This window comes from Malania oleifera, chromosome 11 (assembly GCF_029873635.1).
Source record: "Malania oleifera isolate guangnan ecotype guangnan chromosome 11, ASM2987363v1, whole genome shotgun sequence".
Taxonomy (NCBI): Eukaryota; Viridiplantae; Streptophyta; class Magnoliopsida; order Santalales; family Ximeniaceae; genus Malania; species Malania oleifera.
Window position 1 is genome coordinate 47413409 of NC_080427.1, and position 20016 is coordinate 47433424.

The 20016-nt window shown below is 34.3% G+C and overlaps 3 protein-coding genes across 3 annotated transcripts; all 3 read right to left on the reverse strand.

The window, feature by feature from the left end:
* Positions 1-3110: 3110 nt before the first annotated feature.
* LOC131168332 (uncharacterized) lies at positions 3111-9260 on the reverse strand. The gene is made up of 7 exons (XM_058127670.1): positions 8404-9260; positions 8270-8310; positions 6546-6603; positions 5121-5214; positions 4028-4112; positions 3886-3951; positions 3111-3412 (listed from the first exon to the last, which is right to left on the reverse strand). The coding sequence occupies exons 1-7, from the start codon at positions 8510-8512 to the stop codon at positions 3299-3301; spliced, it is 567 nt and encodes a 188-aa protein (XP_057983653.1). The 5' UTR covers positions 8513-9260; the 3' UTR covers positions 3111-3298.
* A 1537-nt stretch (positions 9261-10797) lies between these two features.
* Positions 10798-17822, reverse strand: LOC131167503 (uncharacterized). Its single transcript, XM_058126307.1, has 6 exons — positions 17775-17822; positions 16946-17003; positions 12576-12669; positions 11468-11552; positions 11325-11390; positions 10798-10911 (listed from the first exon to the last, which is right to left on the reverse strand). Exons 1-6 carry the CDS (start codon positions 17820-17822, stop codon positions 10798-10800), a joined length of 465 nt encoding a protein of 154 aa, XP_057982290.1.
* Positions 17823-18000: 178 nt separating this feature from the next.
* On the reverse strand, positions 18001-19402 carry LOC131168333 (ribonucleoside-diphosphate reductase small chain). Its single transcript, XM_058127671.1, has one exon. It carries the CDS (start codon positions 19143-19145, stop codon positions 18156-18158), a length of 990 nt encoding a protein of 329 aa, XP_057983654.1. The 5' UTR covers positions 19146-19402; the 3' UTR covers positions 18001-18155.
* Between the last annotated feature and the right edge of the window lie 614 nt (positions 19403-20016).

Below are 20016 nucleotides of genomic sequence, written 5' to 3' on the forward strand. Positions count from 1 at the left end.
TTATTAACGACAGTCCACAGAAAATAATTTTATCTAAAATTATTCCCCAAATGGCTTTTCATCTACTATTGTTTATTGAGGAAGGTTCTTTAGACTTACTACCAGTAGAGAATCAGACGAGGACGACATTAATTCATTTAACGAACACCATTAATAAAGCATGCTAGGAAGAGGATAATCAACTAACCTTCACATTAATTTATAACACTGTGAAGGTATAACCCCCTACGCATAAATCCTAAGGGTTACTTCAAATTAATCTAAACCATTTGCCTTGCTGGAAAGCTTGTAAAAGGTAAGATGTCTTTGATTAGGAGTGGCAAATCCGATGGGTGACTATGACTCATCCGTTTAAATTGGATTTGAATTTAGCATAAGGTGGCCCATTTATAAACGGGTCAACTCGAACCAGACTCATTTAATAAACGGGTTAGGCAGGATTGAGTTGGATATCTACCAGGTGACCCATTTAATTATATATATATAGATATATATATATATATATATATATATATATATATATTATTAGAAAAATATTATGCTTTTCTGTTAAGATATTAATAAATAAATAAAAATGTTGTTTTTTTAAAAAATTTATGTCACTTTATATAAAATGTTTCAAAAAATTAAAAATAAATAAATTATATTTTTAAACGGGTTCTTAATGGATACCCATTTATGACCCATTTATTAAACGGACAAATATGGGTTCATATGTTAGTCACCCGTTAGTAATTAGATCAATCTAACCCGTTTTACCTCAACCTATCCCAACCCATTAACCCGTCTGGTCACCCCTATCTTTGATAGGCTATGGACAAGAAAATTAGAGGGCCAATTTTTTGACGTTAGTAGAATCTATGAGTGGGTTTTGAAACTAGAAAAATATAAAATGTCATATAAGTACTTAAACTCAGTATAAATGAGAGATATGTTTGATATAAATCTTAATTATATCATTATTTTAGTGGGTCCAAATATTAATATAATATCCTATAATTTCTGAATTTTAAATTATATATATATAAAATAATTTCTCATATGTCAAATGATGGAGTGCATGACAAAAGGTTTCCTTGAAAATAAAAAATATTCCCATATTTAGGGACTTTGAGTTCAAATTCCTTTATTGGACTCGTGTGTATTTGAATACAATGTAAAACAAAATTAAATAAGTTTTGACTGAAAATTTAAAATCCATATCATAAAATTTTAGACCTTAAATGAACAAGATTTTATATAATTATATATCGTATTTCTTTCGCATATGCACAAATTTAAGTTTAAGATTTCAATTCCGAGCTAACAAGCATAAATTTTATTTTTTATTTTTTTTGGGGGGGGTGGTACTTATGAAAGCATGATTTGGATAAATTAGTTAGTGAAGGAAACAATGGCTATCACACAAGGTAGGGTGTTAGCTTCAATTCTCACCACTTCCATTAAGCACCACCCTTGAGGATTGTCACTACTCACCAAAACAAATGAAACTATGAAAGAGAACTTCATCCACACATGAAACCATCAAATGACAAAAACAAAATAGCTGAAAACATACGTGAAAAGGAGTTTTGGTTTGCAATAGTCATTCTAAGAAGAAAATTTGGAATAACAAAAGAAAAATGATTTTTTGGATTTTTTGACAAAGGAATCTTAAAGGGCATGTTTGGAACTTTGAAAAATTCAAAAGAATTTACTTTCTCATTTTTTGTTGTTGAGGAAAATAAAAATATCACAAACTAATGAGCGAAATTGTATTTTAAGCATGTTAACATATAATTTTTCTAAATTTTTAAATTATATTAAAATAATTTTTTTTATTTTTAAATGTATTTAGGTATTTAGAACATATTTGAAAACGAGTTTTCTTTTTATTTCTTTTTCTCTAAACAAAATTATTAATCCAAACAAATTTTAGAAGTTGCGTTTTCACTTGCACCTAATTCTTGAACCTCTTTTGTTATTTTACATTGAAATTTTTGTTTTAAAAATTTATATTTATTACACATGGTTACAAAAGTTCATTAATTTTTTTTTTCTTCCCAATTTTAACCGTTGATTAGCTTAGTTTTTTTTTTTGAAATATTTTGGATCATTTGAATTAAGGATCTTATTTAGAAAAAGAAAATGAAAATAATGATAAAACTCATTTTCCCTTATATTTTCTTTCTCTATTGAATATTATAAAATAAAAAAGCTTATTTAATATGACTAAATTTTTTTAAAAAAATCAAATATTAATAATGTGTAAAATTAATATTACTCATAGATTTGACCTTTTTTTATTTTTTATTTTCTGTCTCACTTTTCTTGATAACCAAACATAAAAATATAATTCCTTAATATTACTTTTTAAATTTTCTTAATATTTTCTAAAATCCAAATAGGGCTTAGGGGAAAGTAAAAAAAAAAAAAGATTAGGAGGAAAAATATATTAAGCTGCTGAACCCATGCATCAACTAAGCTTAACTTTATTTGTAATTGAGTGGAATTGAAACCACTCCAATATAACCTAAGAAATCAACCTCAACTTTTATCAATTCTATGTTATATAAGTTTTTGACGTATTTAATATTAGTTTGTGATCAAATTAAAATTTAATCAAGTTTAAATTTCAGAGAATTCACAATCAAGTCAAACTCAAATTTAACAATTTTAAAATTGATCAAGTCCAAACAAAAATGAAGCCTACTATTTCTCAAAACCAGATGATGAAGTATCCAATAATCCAAATTCAACCAAACATTGCCCAGTGACAATGTTTGAATGAACAAGTAACAACATTCACATTGTTATCCAAACAGCCACCACAGAAGTTTAGACGATGTCTTACAACAACAGGAAGCCAATCATCCCTCCCAAGCTGCAAAAACTCAGCACTTTCCCTCGTTTTGAGATGTTTTCTCATCAACCAATCACCCATAAACTGACATCCTAGGGAGGCATTTCATACTTATTATATCAAACTAAATGATTGATAAAATGATGCTCTCAAATAATCATGTGGAACTACATCCAAAGTAATAAAATTGTCTCAGTTTAATGTTGCAAACCAAGCCCTTCACTTGTCATCTAAGAAAAAGCTAACTGCTGATTTGAGAATAGAAGAGTTAAGAAAAAGCCCTTCATTTCCAAATTAATAATTTTCAAAGGATAAAGAAGAGTTAACAAACTACGAACACAAGTTTCAATCTGCATCTCACAAGGAATCACTAAAGCAAGTCAGCACTCTTTTTTCCCAGAGGATACAAATAAGAAAATTCTGCTTAAGAATGAAAATCTAGAAAACATCTTCAATCTACCTGGGCATAAATACAGGCCATATCCTCCTTCGAACTACCTCTTGAATCTGTTCCCCAGACAAAACTGATGCCCCACATTCAAAATTGGCCTCCTCCATCTGCTGATGCAACTGCAACACAAAATTCAATTGTATTGTAGAGTTTTAAGGTTCAAATGCCATATTGCAGATCCACATAACTGGTAGACAGAAGGGCAGACATTTCCTGATCCTTAATATTTTTGAGTGGTGCGCATGTGCAGACCCATGTGTGTTGTGTGAGAGAGAGATGGAGAGAGAGGAACAAGGGAGTCCTTGACAAGGATTAATGAGAGACACTAATGCTCCTAGAAAACTAGCAATTGCACTTCATGAGAATGCAAAAGATATGCTATCTATTCTCAACTAGACAAATTTAGTTATGTACAAGCAGCAACTGACCAGGGAAATAGCTTTCCAATATATGTATTGCCTTATTTCTAATTAATATCACATAAACCAAACATCATTTATCAGACGGGAGAAAAGCAAAAAACACTGTATTTCCATGTTCCGAGCTCCATATTGATATGCTCTGAAGCAAAGGAGCATGAAAAGGCATTTACCTTCTCAAGGATTGCATACTGATCATCCAGGTGAAATTTGCGCATGTGTCTTAGCATCTCAAGTTGCTGCAGAAAGGTTCACCATCAACCTGAAAGCCATACCCACTTTCAACAAGCTCCTTTTATGAAATTAATACTCTACCTGTTCCTGTAAGTTGTGCTGCATGTGCATTCTCTCAACAAATTTGTCTGATCCCAGCTCAGCCTCCTTGCATGCCATCTCTTCCCTATCATTTCCATAAGACCAGTGTCATTAGCCATATTTCAACCAGAATAAACAATTCAAACTCTCTAACAGCCTATCAAAGAAGTCTGTGATAAATGAAAATACATATTCGAAAGAAACAAAATGATGTATCAAAATAATAATAATAATAATAACAATCCATGTTTACAACCAAAGAAAGCAAGATTTTCCACACAAAAGATTCTGATGAGGAAAAAATTGAAAAAAAGAAAAAGAAACAAAGAATTAAGGATAAAATCTCTCATATCAAGAAACCTGTCTAGCTCCTAATTGGAAGTAAATGTAAATAAGATAGCTTTAAAAAAACAAATGCTAATAAGAAAAATAAAAATCATACATATTCGTATTTTTCTAACTCCCAATAGTGAGTGAAAAACTAAAAACAAATATTTTAAAATATTGATAGATGAATCATGTTGGATTGATATGCAACAAAGTGAAGGAAAACTAGTTGTACATCTGCACTTCTACTTCTAGCATGATTAGCATAGCTGAATGTCCACAAAAATGACAATAAAAATTGTTGATATACACAACTTCTCAATAAAACATATAACTTTCAAGCAAAATGCTCTAGAAGTCAAATCATTATCTGAATTATAACTGTCAGCACGAAATGATTGAAAGTGTGATGGAACTCAATTTTGACTTTATCCAAGTATAAAATGAAAGTCCAGAGGCATGCTGTATGACTAAATGTAAATATAAGACACCAAGCCTTGAAGTGGAAGATTTGAGCCTTAGGTACCACAGCTCACATTAGACCACAAAAGAAATGATCGCATTGAACTCTTCACTCGTTTTATGCACAACACATAAACTCACTCTTCAAAAGGCCTTAAACAGACTTTGGCACAAATAACATGAGAAAGGAGCTTTCAATAAAGGCAGCCAATTTGGATGCCATTTCTAAATCATTGGCAAAATTTTTTCAATAAATTAAGCAGCATCTAGGTATTAGAGAAGTTGAGGAGGGAGAGAGCTATACACTGCAAGGAATGTATAAAAGCGAACCACCAAATCCAGATCATTCTCATAAACCGCATGTACTTTGCCCAGGCAAGCTAACCCAAAGCTTGGATCTGTAATACAAAAAAGCAATTCAGATGTTGTCACAACACATTAGTAAATAAAAAATTACAGGAACAGTGAAAAAAATTGCAAAATGTCAAGCAGAAATAAAGAAAAGATAGTTGATTAGACTTTCATTAACATTGTTGGGTCACTCTCTTTCGATCTTCACAACTAAGAGCCATAGCTCACATTATAAAACACAGAAATCATCAAAATTTAACATGCTTATTGAGAAAATAATATAAAATAATTTAGCTTCAGTGTGATCAGTATACAGCAAATTAAAACCCCAAAGTGATGCCCATTTTGATCAAAGTTCACTTACCATACCATCAAATCAATGGAACTTTTTCAATATTTTAGCAATTCTTAATTCATATTGACTGAAAAATCTGTACCCGCATACTCCTTTGATCTAGCTTTCTATTTCATTCATCTAATGATATTGGTGGTATGACAGTGCAAGAAGGAATCATGTTAGAAAATGCAGAACCATGAAATGGAGCTGTGTAAGACCTGCCTCTCACACATCATCCATGATACTCAAAGAAGAAAATTTTAACATGTTAACACATATAATATAAAATCTGACATCAAAATGAACTGTTTCAGCATCAAGGAGTCATTATATATAACCTTCTCTAGCTAATATTTTGAATGACTAGGGGATAAAAAAAAATGAAAGCTTTTTAAGAGGAAAGAAAAGGGAGTCATTTCTCTCGTGTTATTTGGATAATTGAAGAGAAAAAAAAAAAGTTATTTTACCAAATTGGCCTTTTATTTATTAACTAAGACAATAAACTTTTTTTCTCTTGGGGTGTTTTTGGTACTTTAAAAAGTACTATAAATTTAATCTCTTTTCCAAACAAAGGTCATCAATGGGTCTGCTCTCCCTCCGTTTCTTTCCCCCTGTCTCCAGTTATTTCATAAAGAACAATCTAAACAAGTGATTTGAAGATAAAGACTTATTTCTTTTTTTTTCTCTCCAAATCACTCAATCCAAATAAAGTGTTAATATTTGTTGCACAGCACACTTATGCTGCATGGAGGAACAAATGTCACTTTTGCATTAGAATGCAAGATAGAAACAACTGAAAGGAGCAAGAGTACACAAACAAAAAGTCCGCCATGAAGACAAATGAACTAGATGCTCAACTGCATAACAATTGCATGTTCACCACAATTAATATACGTCCAATGAAAGGTTGCCATATTAGCCAGCATATCAAAATTTACCACTTTTCTGAAAATAAAGAATTTATCTTGTGATCTACTGAATCAAAAGAAATCAGAAACTTTCACACTAGTATATCCACTGCATCAAAAGGAATAAGCTTACCAACTCCCATCTCAAAAAATATATCCTCTTGGATTGCAGTGGTTGCAGCAACAGCTTCCTGTATAATATCAAATTCAGTATTCACAAAATAAATAAATTTAGAAGTTCAACTAGGGAAACACAACTGGGCTGAGTGATGAGCATTGGTTTCCATCATAAAGATAGGTACCCTTTCTTTTCATTCCGACAAGAAATTTCTCTGGTAGTACACTTGTACCAACCAATTTTTAATTTCATATGCACTTATGCACTGTGCATATGTTATAATCTGATCAACTTAAGCCAATATTTCAGTGGAGAATCCTCCACAACACAGTCAAGGGGTTCAAAATTTGAATCCAGTAAACATAACAGCATAGACCAAACCATAATGTCTAGATGATAGAGAATCAACAAGTCTAACGAGCATACTAAAATAAGGTACACAGTGCTCCACAGCACCTCCATGGAAATGTTAATCTAGAAGCTTTGTTAAGGCAACCCCGCATGAAGCCTCTCCATATAACTTGCAAATACATGGAAAGGGCTGAAACTGCTGAAAAATGCAGTCCATCCCATGGTTGCCAGAAAATGCTAACCCCCAAGCAAACCATGTATTTGTATACAATGTTTCAAAATGTGAAACATTTTTGTTTCTAGAAAGCTAAATCGAACAATCCAAATTTTTAATTCAACATTTTTCACAAAACATAACTTTTTATTGGTTAAAAGTGGGAAATCATCCCATTTTAATTCCATTTCTGCCATTAATAATCTATTTCTCAACAGAAGATCTCTTCTACCTCTAGAAACACCTCACATCCTCTCCAAAATATACAAGTGCCATTGCACCTTTTTTCACCTTGCTTGTACCGTAATCCCATCCCCATTCCATTCCATGTTCTAGGAAACATTGGTCCATCCTTGCACCTTGTAAGCACCTCCTTTAACTAAAAACATGAAGTCCATCCTCCCACATGACTTATGCTCAGTAACTAGGCATTTGGTTAGGAAAATCACAAGTGTAAGAAGCCTATGTCTAGGTATAGGATCATGTTCCCATGGGATATCAAATTACAAAAAAATAAAAATAAAAAAATAAAGAATGTTTTGTAAGCATAATGGATTTCCAAGGAATCCTAGTTGCCCGTCACATAAGACTCGTGAACTTAGCAAATGTGGGCTTCAAAGGTTCCCGAATGGCATGCCAGGAACCCTTAAAAAGATTCCCAAAACCAAATGACCAGTCTAGAGGTACATATATCTAAGTTTTGAACTTGGTATCATACATCAAACTCCTTGTCTTGCAATTGTCAATGCAAACTAACCAAAAGCTTCAGGCATATGCTAAGAATCAAAATTACTAGTTCAGGGGTTGGGGCATCTAAGTTTTGAATTTGGTGTCACACATTGAGAATAACTTGTCTCGCAATTGTCAATACAAACTAACCAAAAAGATCAGACATGTATGCTAAAGAATAAAAAATTTTTAAAGTTCTGCAAATTTATGAGGAAAAAAAATAGTGATAGTGACACAGAAACTACCACTAATATACTAAAGCAAAAACAAGAAAAGAAAAGGAAAAAAAAAAAACCCTCAAACAGGTGAATTCATCAAACTATTTGCCCTTACTACAAGCGCCCATTTTCAATTTGGGTTTAACAATACAACGCCCAAGCATAAAAAACAAACCCCGTCATCACAAAATTATTGCAGAATGGAAAGATGGGATGAGAAATGTCACCTCCTTATTCTTCACAGCATCTGCAATCCGTTTTTTCACGCCTAAAGATTATGTCAAAACCAAATTCGTGAGAAAGCAACAACAAAAAAAAATGGAAAAAACTGGACCAGATGCCGTAGATAAAAAAATTTTACCAGGTTGGCAGGTAAGAAAAGAAAAGCGAGCGAAGAGATGAAGCAACTGTTCTCGAGACAGCATTCCCGAGCTCTGCAACCCCGCGGCGGCCATAGATGAGCCCCACATTGTAGAGGGTGAGTAGAAACAGTATCGAAAATTAAAAACGCAGTTACGCAATGCTTCTTACCCGCAGACTCAATTACCGAACCCCTTTACATCACTTTCTCACCTTTTCCAGGAAAAATAAAACGAGAGAAAATGGGGGTGAAAAGGGGTGCGCTAGGATAAGCCGATAAGGCGCTAAAACGACACCGTCTCACTCACTGCCTCACATTGACAAATGATATAACACATTGGTGTGGTCGCATGGTACGAGATTTCCAAATGTCGATGAAACTTTAAGGCTGTGTTTCGACGATGCCTCCAATTGTGAAAGAAAATAGAAATAAACATGAGGGAGAACAGGATTACTTATATTTATCTATCATTTCTCCAGGGAGAAAATGAACAGGGCAAACAAATAACAATAAATTTTACAAACAGACAGTATCCTAAACAAGAAAATCAGAAATCTTCGTCCATTTTGAACGCATGAGTTCCTCCATTCCCGTTCAAGCTCGACATCACCGAAGCCTTCTGGTACTCCCCGACCCTCTTCTCGAAAAAATTGGTCTTTCCTTGCAGGGAGATCAGCTCCATCCAATCAAACGGGTTTGCAATGCACCCAGAAGCCGATCAGCCACAAACTCGATGTATTGACTCATCAGATCACCGTTCATCCCCACCAACTCCCGCTCTAAGTTCACCGCATCGGCGACGATTCCCTTGAAAAATTCAAAAGAATTTACTTTCTCATTTTTTGTTGTCAAGGAAATTAAAAATATCACGAACTAATGAGCGAAATTTACTTTAAGCATGTTAACATATAATTTTTCTAAATTTTTAATCAAATTAAAATAATTTTTTTTAATTTTTAAATGTATTTATGTATTTAGAACATATTTGAAAATGAGTTTTTTTTTTTTTTTCCCAAACAAATTTTAGAAGTTGTCTTTTCACTTGTACCTAATTCTTGAACCTCTTGTGTTATTTTACATTGAATTTTTTGATTTAACCTTTTACATTTATCCCACATGGTTACAAAAGTTCATTAATTTTTTTTTCTTCCCAATTTTTAACCCATTGATTAGCTTAGTTTTTTTTTTCTTTTGAAATATTTTGGATCATTTGAATTAAGGATCTTATTTAGAAAAAGAAAATAATGAGGAAACTCATTTTCCCTTATATTCTCTTTTTTTATTAAATATTATAAATTAAGAAAGTTTATTTAATATGACTAAAAATTTTTTAAAAAATTTAAATATTAATAATGTGTAAAATTAAAAATATTACTCATAGATTTGACATTTTTTTTTTAAAAAAAAATTTCTCACTTTTCTTGATAACCAAACATAAAAATGTGATTCCTTAATATTATTTTTTTAATTTTCTTAATATTTTCTACACTCCAAACAGGGCTTTAGGGGAAAGAAAAAATGAAGATTAGGAGGAAAAATATTTTAAGCTGCTGGACCCATGCATCAACTAAGCTTAACTTTATTTGTATTTGAGTGGAACTGAAACCACTCCAATATAACCTAAGAAATCAAGTTCAACTTTTACAATACTACTCACAACCTCAATCAAACAAAATCGAGATTTACGTACTTTATCAATTCATTAGTTTGTGATCAAATTAAAATTTAATCAAGTTTAAATTTCAGAGAATTCACAACCAAGTCAAACTCAAATTTAACAATTTTAAAATTGATCAAGTCCAAACAAAAATGAAGCCTAATATTTCTCAAAACCACAGATGATGAAGTATCCAATAATCCAAATTCAACCAAACATTGCCCAGTGACAATGTTTGAACAAGTCACAACATTCAAATTGTTATCCAAACAGCCACCACAGAAGTTCAGACCATGTCTTACAACAACAGGAAGCCAATCATCCCTCCCAAGCTGCAAAAACTCAGCACTTTCCCTCTTGACATGTTTTCTCATCAACCAATCACCCATAAACTGACATCCTGGGAAGGCATTTCATACTTATTATATCAAACTAAATGATTGATAAAATGATGCTCTCAAATAATCATGTGGAACTACATCCCAATTAATAAAATTGTCTCAGTTTAATGTTGCAAACCAAGCCCTTCATTTTTCATCTAAGAAAAAGCTAACTGCTGATTTGAGAATAGAAATAGAATAATTTTCAAAGGATAAAGAAGAGCAAACAAACTACGAACACAAGTTTCAATCTGCATCTCACAAGGAATCGCTAAAGCAAGTCAGCACTCTTTTTTCCCAGAGGATACAAATAAGAAAATTCTGCTTGAGAATGAAAATCTTGAAAACATCTTCAATCTACCTTGGCATTAATACAGGCGATATCCTCCTTCGAACTACCTCTTGAATCTGTTCCCCAGACAAAACTGATGCCCCACATTCAAAATTGGCCTCCTCCATCTGCTGATGCAACTGCAACACAAAATTCAATTGTATTGTAGAGTTTTAAGGTTCAAATGCCATTTTGCAGATCCAAATAACTGGTAGACAGAAGGGCAGACATTTCCTGACACTTGATATTTTTGAGCGGTGCGCATGTGTCTCCATGTGTGTTGTGTGAGAGAGATGGAGAGAGGAACAAGGAAGTCCTTGACAAGGATTAATCAGACACACTAATGCTCCTAGAAAACTAGCAATTGCACTTCATGAGAATGCAAAAGATATGTTATCTATTCTCAACTAGACAAATTTAGTTATGTACAAGCAGCAACTGACCAGGGAAATAGCTTTCCAATATATGTATTGCCTTATTTCTAATTAATATCACATGTTCCGAGCTCCATATTGATATGCTCTGAAGCAAAGGAGCATGAAAAGGCATTTACCTTCTCAAGGATTGCATACTGATCATCCAGGTGAAATTTGCGCATGTGCTTTAGCATCTCAAGTTGCTGCAGAAAGGTTCACCATCAACCTGAAAGCCATACCCACTTTCAACAAGCTCCTTTTATGAAATTAATACTCTTACCTGTTCCTGTAAGTTGCGCTGCATGTGCATTCTCTCAACAAATTTGTCTGATCCCAGCTCAGCCTCCTTGCATGCCATCTCTTCCCTATCATTTCCATAAGACCAGTGTCATTAGCCATATTTTCAACCAGAATAAACGACTCAAAACTCTCTAACAGCCTATCAAAGAAGCCTGTGATAAATGAAAATACATATTAGAAAGAAACAAAATGATGTATCAAAATAATAATAATAATAATTATAAAATCCATGTTTACAACCAAAGAAGGCAAGATTTTCCACACAAAAGATTCTGATGAGGAAAAAATTGAAAAAAATAAAAAGAAACAAAGAATTAAGGATAAAATCTCTCATATCAAGAAACCTGTCTAGCACCTAATTGGAAGTAAATGTAAACAAGATAGCTTTAAACAAACAAATGCTAATAAGAAGAAAAAAAATCATACATATTCGTAGTTTTCTAACTCCCAATAGTGAGTGAAAAACTAAAAACAAATATTTTAAAATATTGATAGATGAATCATGTTGGATTGATATGCAACAAAGTGAAGGAAGACTAGTTGTACATCTGCACTTATACTTCTAGCATGATTAGCATAACTGAATGTCCACAAAAATGACAATAAAAATTGTTGATATACACAACTTCTCAACAAAACATAACTTTCAAGCAAAATGCTCTAGAAGTCAAATCATTATCTGAATTATAACTGTCAGCACGAAATGATTGAAAGCGTGATGAAACTCAATTTTGACTTTATCCAAGTATAAAATGAAAGTCCAGAGGCATACTGTATGACTAAATGTAAAAATATAAGACACCAAGCCTTGGACATTTTTGGTGGAGTGGAGTGGAAGATTTGAGCCTTGGGTACCACAGCTCACATCCACAAAAGAAATGATCGCATTGAGCTCTTCACTCGTTTTATGCACAACACATAAACTCACTCTTCAAAAGGTCAACAGATTTTGACACAAATAACATGAGAAAGGAGCTTTCAATAAAGGCAGCCAATTTGGATGCCATTTCTAAATCAATGGCAAATTTTTTTTAATAAATTAAGCAGCATCTAGGTATTAGAGAAGTTGAGGAGGGAGAGAGATATACACTGCGAGTAATGTATAAAAGCGAACCACCAAATCCAGATCATTCTCATAAACCGCATGTACTTTGCCCAGGCAAGCTAACCCAAAGCTTGGATCTGTAATACAAAAAACAATTCAGATGTTGTCACAACACATTAGTAAATGTAAAATTACAGGAACAGTGAAAAATATTGCAAAATGTCAAGCACGAATAAAGAAAAGATAGTTGATTAGACTTTCGTTAACATGGTTGGGTCACTCTCTTTCTATCTTCATAACTAAGAGCCATAGCTCACATTATAAAACACAGAAATCATCAAAATTTGACATGCTCATTGAGAAAATAATATAAAATAATTTAGCTTCAGTGTGATCAGTATACAGCAATTTAAAAACCCAAAGTGATGCCCATTTTGATCAAAGTTCACTTACCATACCATCAAATCAATGCAACTTTTTCAATATTTTAGAAATTCTTAATTCATATTGACTGAAAAATCTGTACCCACATACTCCTTTAATCTAGCTTTCTATTTCATTCATCTAATTATATTGGTGGCATGACAGTGCAAGAAGGAATCATGTTAGAAAATGCAGAACCATGAAATGGAGCTGCATAAGACCTGCCTCTCACACATCATCCATGATACTCAAAGAAGGAAATTTTAACATGGTAACACATATAATATAAAAGCTGACATCAAAATGAACTGCTTTCAGCAGCAAGGAGTCATTATATATAACCTTCTCCAGCTAATATTTTGAATAACTAGGGGTAAAAAAAAAAAATGAAAGCTTTTTAAGAGGAAAGAAAAGGGAGTGATTTCTCTCGTGTTATTTGGATAATTGAAGAGAAAAAAAAAAGTCATTTTACCCAATTGGCCTTTTATTTATTAACTAAGACAATAAACTTTTTTTCTCTTGAGGTGTTTTTGGTACTTTAAAAAGTACTATAAATTTAATCTCTTTTCCAAACAAAGGTCATCAATGGGTCTGCTTTCCCTCCATTTCTTTCCCCCTGTCTCCAGTTATTTCATAAAGAACAATCTAAACAAGTGATTTGAAAATAAAGACTAATTTCTTTTCTTTTCTCTCCAAATCACTCAATCCAAATAAAGTGTTAATATTTGTTGCATAGCACACTTATGCTGCATGGAGGAACAAATGTCACTTTTGCATTAGAATGCAAGATAGAAACAACTGAAAGGAGCAAGAGTACACAAAACAAAAAGTCCACCATGAAGACAAATGAACTAGATGCTCAACTGCATAACAATTACATGTTCACCACAATTAATATACTCCCAATGAAAGGTTGCCATATTAGCCAGCATATCAAAATTTACCAACAACAACAAAACCAAGCCTTAGTCCCACTAAGTGGGGTCGGCTATATGAATCCTTTTCCTCCAATTTATGCGATCATGAACCATTTCTTTTGATAGATTCAAAGATATTAAATCCTTACTCACTATCTCCTCCCAAGTTATTTTAGGTCTACCCCTACCCCTTATACTGCTCCCCACAGTAACTAAGTCACTCTTCCTCACAGGTGCACTATAAGGCCTACGTTGCAAGTGTCCATACCATCTAAGTCGTCCTTCCCTTATCTTATCTTCTATAAGAGCTACACCAAACTTACCACGAATATGTTCATTCCTTAATTTATCTTTCAATGTTATACCACTCATCCATCTAAGCATCCTCATCTCGGTAACTTTTACTTTTTGGATATTATGTTTCTTCGTCGCCCAACATTCTGATCCATATAGCATAGCTGGTCTTATAGCTGTCCTATAAAACTTCCCTTTCAATTTTAAGGGTATTCTACGATCACATAGAACACTTGAAGAACTTCTCCATTTTACCCAACCTGCTTTAACTCTATGCATTACATCATCTTCAATTTCTCCTTCAGCTTGCATAATAGATCCAAGGTATCGGAATCTACAAGTACGATTTATTTCTTCATCATCAAGTTTAACTTTGTCTCCAATATTCCTCCTATCATTACTAAAATTACATTTCATATATTCTGTTTTATTTCTACTTATCTTAAAGCCTCTAGATTCCAAAACTTCTCACCATAATTCTAACTCAACCTCTACTCCATCCCTAGTTTCGTCAATTAATACAATATCATCTGCAAACAACATACACCATGGAACCTCCTTTTGAATACTTTTAGTCAATTGGTCCATCACTAAAGCAAAAAGATAAGGACTCAAAGCAGATCCTTGATGTACACCTATGATAATTGGAAATTCTCTAGTTTCTCCATCTATGGTCTTTACACTAGTCATTACTCCATCGTACATATCCTTAATGACATCGGTATACCTACAACATACACCCTTTTTTTCTAAAACCCACCATAGAACTTCCCTAGGTATCCTATCATATGCTTTCTCAAGGTCAATAAATATTATATGCAAGTCCCTCTTCTTTTCCCTAAACTTTTCCATTAATCTTCTTAAAAGATAAATAGCTTCTGTGGTAGATCTCCCAGGCATAAAACAAATTGATTTTCTGAGATCTTCGTTTCCAACCTTAATCTTTGTTCAACTACTCTTTCCCATAGTTTCATCGTATGACTCATAAGTTTAATTCCACAATAGTTATTACAATTTTGAATATCTCCTTTATTTTTGTATATAGGTATTAAAGTGCTTTTCCTCCATTCATCTGGCATTTTCTTAGTTTTTACAATTGTATTAAATAAATTAGTTAACCATATAATTCCGTTATCACCCAAGCATTTCCAAACTTCAATTGGGATGTTATCTGGTCCCATAGTTTTCCCATTTTTCATCTTTTTTAGTGCAAACTTAACTTCGTTAACTCTAATTTTTCGAATAAATCTTATATTTTTAGTCTTTTCCTCATTTAACAATTCTAAATTTAAGTCTTTTATTTGGTTTTCATTAAACAACTTACTAAAGTAACTTCGCCATCTTTCTTTAATATCTTCGTCCTTAACCAAGACAATATCATCCTCACTTTTTATACATTTTACATTTCCTAAGTCCTTGTTCTTCCTTTCTCTAGCTTTAGCAAGTTTAAATATATCTCTTTCCCCTTCTTTTGTACCTAATCTATCATACAAACTATTAAATGATCTATATTTAGCTTCACTAACGGCCATTTTTGCATCTTTTCTTGCCTCCTTATATTTTTCAAAGTTATCGCTGTTTCTACATTTTTGCCACGTTTTATACCAAATTCTTTTTGTCTTTATGATTTTTTGTACATTTTTATCCCACCACCAACTTTCTTTGCTATTTGAGAATCTTCCCCTTGATTCGCCTAAAATCTTTTTTGCTATCTTTTTAATAAAGCTAGCTAATCTATTGCAAAGAGTATTTGAATCTATCCCATCCTCTAAGGTCCAATCCCCATCTTTGATCATTTTATCTTTAATTTTATTATATTTTCTCCTTTTAGGTTCCACCATCTAGTTCTCCTACACTGGTTTATTTTATCCTTTTTCTTCCATTTTTTAATGCATATATCTAACACTAAGACTCTATGTTGTGTGGTTAGACTTTTACCTGGAATAACTTTACAATCCTTGCATGATACACGATCTACCCTCCTAGTTAAAAAAAAATCTATTTGACTTCTATTTTGTCCACTTTTAAAGGTTATTAAGTGTTCTTCTCTCTTCTTAAAGCAAGTATTCATTATACTAAAATCATATGACATAGCAAAGTCTAAGATCATCTCCCCAGACTCATTTTTGTCTCCATATCCATATCCTCTATGTATCCTTTCATAATTTTTATTATTTCTTCCAACGTGTCCATTCAAATCTCCTCCTATAAATATTTTCTCAGTCTCTGGTATGCCTTGTATAATACTATCCATATCTTCCCAAAATTGTCTTTTAAGATTTTCTGCTAAGCCAACTTGAGGAGCATAAGCACTAATGATATTTATTATCTCTTGTCCTAATACCATTTTGATTTTTATAATTCTATCCCTTACTCTAGTTACATCCACAACGCTATCTTTTAAGTTTTTGTCTATAATAATGCCTACTCCATTCTTATGTTTTTCTTTTCCAGTGTACCAAAGTTTAAAACCTGATTTATCGATTTCTCTAGCTTTCTCCCCCACCCACTTAGTTTCTTGAAGGCAAATTATATTAATTCTTCTTCTAATCATTGTATCCACAATTTCCATGCTTTTACCCGTAAGTGTCCCTATATTCCAAGTTGCTAATCTAATCCTAGTTTCCTGAACTAACGTCTTTACCTGCCCACGTCCAGAATGATGCAGGAACCCTCGCATATTTGAAAATAAAATAATTTATTTTGTGATCTACTGAGTCTAAAGAAATCAGAAACTTTCACACTAGTATATCCACTGCATCAAAAGGAATAAGCTTACCAACTCCCATCTCAAAAAATATATCCTCTTGGATTGCAGTGGTTGCAGCAACAGCTTCCTGTATAATATCAAATTCAGTATTCACAAAATAAATAAATTTACAAGTTCAACTAGGGAAACACAACTGGGCTGAGCAATGACCATTGGTTTCCATCATAAAGATAGGTACCCTTTCTTTTCATTCCGACAAGAAATTTCTCTGGTAGTACACTTGTACCAACCAATTCTTAATTTCATATGCAATTATGCACTGCATATGTTGTAATCTGATCAACTTAAGCCACATTTCAGTGGAGAATTCTCCACTACACAGTCAAGGGGTTCAAAATTTGAATCCAGCAAACATAACAGCATAGACCAAACCATAATGTCTAGATGATAGAAAATCAACAAGTCTAACGAGCATACTAAAATAAGGTAGACAGGGCTCCACAGTACCTCCATGGAAATGTTAGTTTAGAAGCTTTGTTAAGGCAACCCCACATGAAACCTCTCCATATAACTTGCAAATACATGGAAAAGGCTGAAACTGCTGAAAAATGCAGTCCATCCCATGGTTGCCAGAAAATGCTAACACCCCGAGCAAACCATGTATTTGTAAACAATGTTTCAAAACGTGAAACATTTTTGTTTCTAGAAAGCTAAATGAAACAATCCAAATTTTTAATTCAACATTTTTCACAAAACATAACTTTGTATTGGTTGAAAGTGGGAAATCATCCCATTTTAATTCCATTTCTGCCATTATTAATCTATTTCTCAACAGAAGATCTCTTCTACCTTTAGAAACACCTCACATCCTCTCCAAAATATACAAGTGCCTATGCACCTTTTTTCCCCTTGCTTGTACCGTAATCACATCCCCATTCCATTCCATGTTCTAGGAAACATTGGTCCATCCTTGCACCTTGTAAGCACCTCCTTTAACTAAAAACATGAAGTCCATCCTCCCACATGACTTATGCTTAGTAACTAGGCATTTGGTTAGGAAAATCACAAGTGTAAGAAGCCTACGTCTAGGTATAGGAACATGTTCCCATGTGAATTCAAACATGAGGGAGAACAAGATTACTTATATTTATATATCATTTCTCCAGGGAGAAAATGAACAGGACAAACAAATAACATGACATGTGAAGGTAGTGAAGTAGGAATAAGAAAAAAATAAATTTTACAAACAGACAGTATCCTAAATCAGAAAATCAGAAAATCAGAAATCTTCGTCCATTTTGAACACATGTGTTCCTCCATTCCCGTTCAAGCTCGACATCACCGAAGCCTTCTGGTACTCCCCGACCCTCTTCTCGAAAAAATTGGTCTTTCCTTGCAGGGAGATCAGCTCCATCCAATCAAACGGGTTTGGGACGTTGTAGATTTTGCTGTATCCCAATGCACCCAGAAGCCGATCAGCCACAAACTCGATGTATTGGCTCATCAGATCGCCGTTCATCCCCACGAGGGCGCAAGGTAACGCGTCGCACACGAACTCCCGCTCTATGTTCACTGCATCGGCGACGATTCCCTTGACTCGCTTCTCACTCAACTTCGACCTCAGTAACCCGTACAGCAAACACGCGAAATCGCAGTGTAAGCCTTCGTCACGGGAGATTAGCTCGTTCGAGAAAGTCAACCCTGGCATCAACCCGCGCTTCTTCAGCCAAAATATGGCGCAGAAGCTGCCGGAAAAGAAGATACCCTCGACGCAGGCGAAGGCGAGGATACGCTCAGCGAACGATTCCGAGCTGTCTATCCACCGGAGGGCCCAATCGGCCTTCTTGGCGACGCAGGGGACGGTATCGATTGCGTGGAAGAGCTTGTTCTTTTCGTTTGGATCCCTGATGTAGGATTCGAGGAGGAGGCTGTACATCTCGGAGTGGATGTTCTCAATGGCGATCTGAAAGCCGTAGAAGGCGCGGGCCTCGGCGACCTGGACCTCCTTCATGAACCTTCCGGCGAGGTTCTCGAGGACGATACCGTCGGAGGCAGCGAAGAAGGCGAGGACGTGACTGATGAAGTGCCTTTCGTCCCCGGTGAGTGCCTCCCAATGGCGGAGGTCCTGGGAGAGATCGACCTCCTCGGCGGTCCAGAACGAGGCCTCAGCCTTCTTGTACATTTCCCAAATCTGCGGGTACTGAATCGGGAACATGCAGAACCGATCTGGGTTTGGAGCCAACAAGGGCTCTTCCGGCATTGAAGGCATTTTGGATTCACAGAAGGTAAATTGAATCGAAGATTGGAAGCTCTACTGCAAAAATCCCAATTGCAAAATCAGCACTAGCAATTGAAATTTGAAGATTGAGAGGGAAATAAGAATATAAAAGCAGAAATGGGTGTGTAGAGAATCGAGGGGTTGCTTTGAAATTTATAGGGCGATGAGAATTTCACAGGAAGTTTTGAATGAAAGCGTGGGCGGGTGATTTGAATTTTGGGGAGAAGCTTGCGGGAGAATGAACCTACCGAACAGGGGGCGGGATGAGGGCAGCTTCGGCATTTCGTCGTGATGATTTTTCTTCCCCGCCATGCCCTCCGCATTGATGGAGGGTAAAACGGTCATTCCATAAAATATGCAAACTAGCCTTCTTGAGAAGGGCAATTCAACTAATTGTAAGAGGGTAATTTATGGAAATATTTCATAAATTTGGGAGTGCAAAAATATCTTTACAAATTTGGATTTAGGGCATGCTTTAGTCTACGTCAATTTTTTCGAAAATCGTGGTCTGGGCTGCAGGGCTCTTATCATGAATATGGGCCCAAAATTGGGTTTGATGGTCCACGTTTGAGGATAATGGGCCGACAAGATGGGCATGGCCCAGCACACGTATTGGGCGGGTTGGCTCGCAAGGGCACGCTCGATCCACGCGGAGGGATCAAACGTGGCAATTTGGCACGTGGCATTTCGTTTCCCAAATTAACAGTTTGATTGATGTTTGTTTTTTAGTAAACTTTAAAAGAAATCTTTGTGGAATAATTAATGAAAATTTATTTTTCATTATCAATTTCTTCTTCTTTTTTTAATTTTCAAAATAACTACATTTTGAGCTTTATAGTTACAATTTTTTCAATTATTTTTT

What these genes read in the sequence shown, in the direction of transcription:
- LOC131168332 (XM_058127670.1), bottom strand. Translation starts at nt 8,512, where the DNA reads ATGTGGGGCTCATCTATGGCCGCCGCGGGGTTGCAGAGCTCGGGAATG. An exon ending in TTTTCTTACCTGCCAACCTG is followed by an intron (nt 8,311 to 8,403) that starts GTAAAATTTTTT and finishes CATAATCTTTAG; the next exon opens with GCGTGAAAAAACGGATTGCA. An exon ending in TTTTATACATTCCTTGCAGT is followed by an intron (nt 4,113 to 5,120) that starts GTATAGCTCTCT and finishes TGGAAATGATAG; the next exon opens with GGAAGAGATGGCATGCAAGG.
- LOC131167503 (XM_058126307.1), bottom strand. Translation starts at nt 17,822, where the DNA reads ATGGAATGGAATGGGGATGTGATTACGGTACAAGCAAGGGGAAAAAAG. An exon ending in ATTTTTTGAGATGGGAGTTG is followed by an intron (nt 12,670 to 16,945) that starts GTAAGCTTATTC and finishes TTTGTATTACAG; the next exon opens with ATCCAAGCTTTGGGTTAGCT. An exon ending in AGCGCAACTTACAGGAACAG is followed by an intron (nt 11,391 to 11,467) that starts GTAAGAGTATTA and finishes ACCTTTCTGCAG; the next exon opens with CAACTTGAGATGCTAAAGCA.
- LOC131168333 (XM_058127671.1), bottom strand. Translation starts at nt 19,145, where the DNA reads ATGCCTTCAATGCCGGAAGAGCCCTTGTTGGCTCCAAACCCAGATCGG.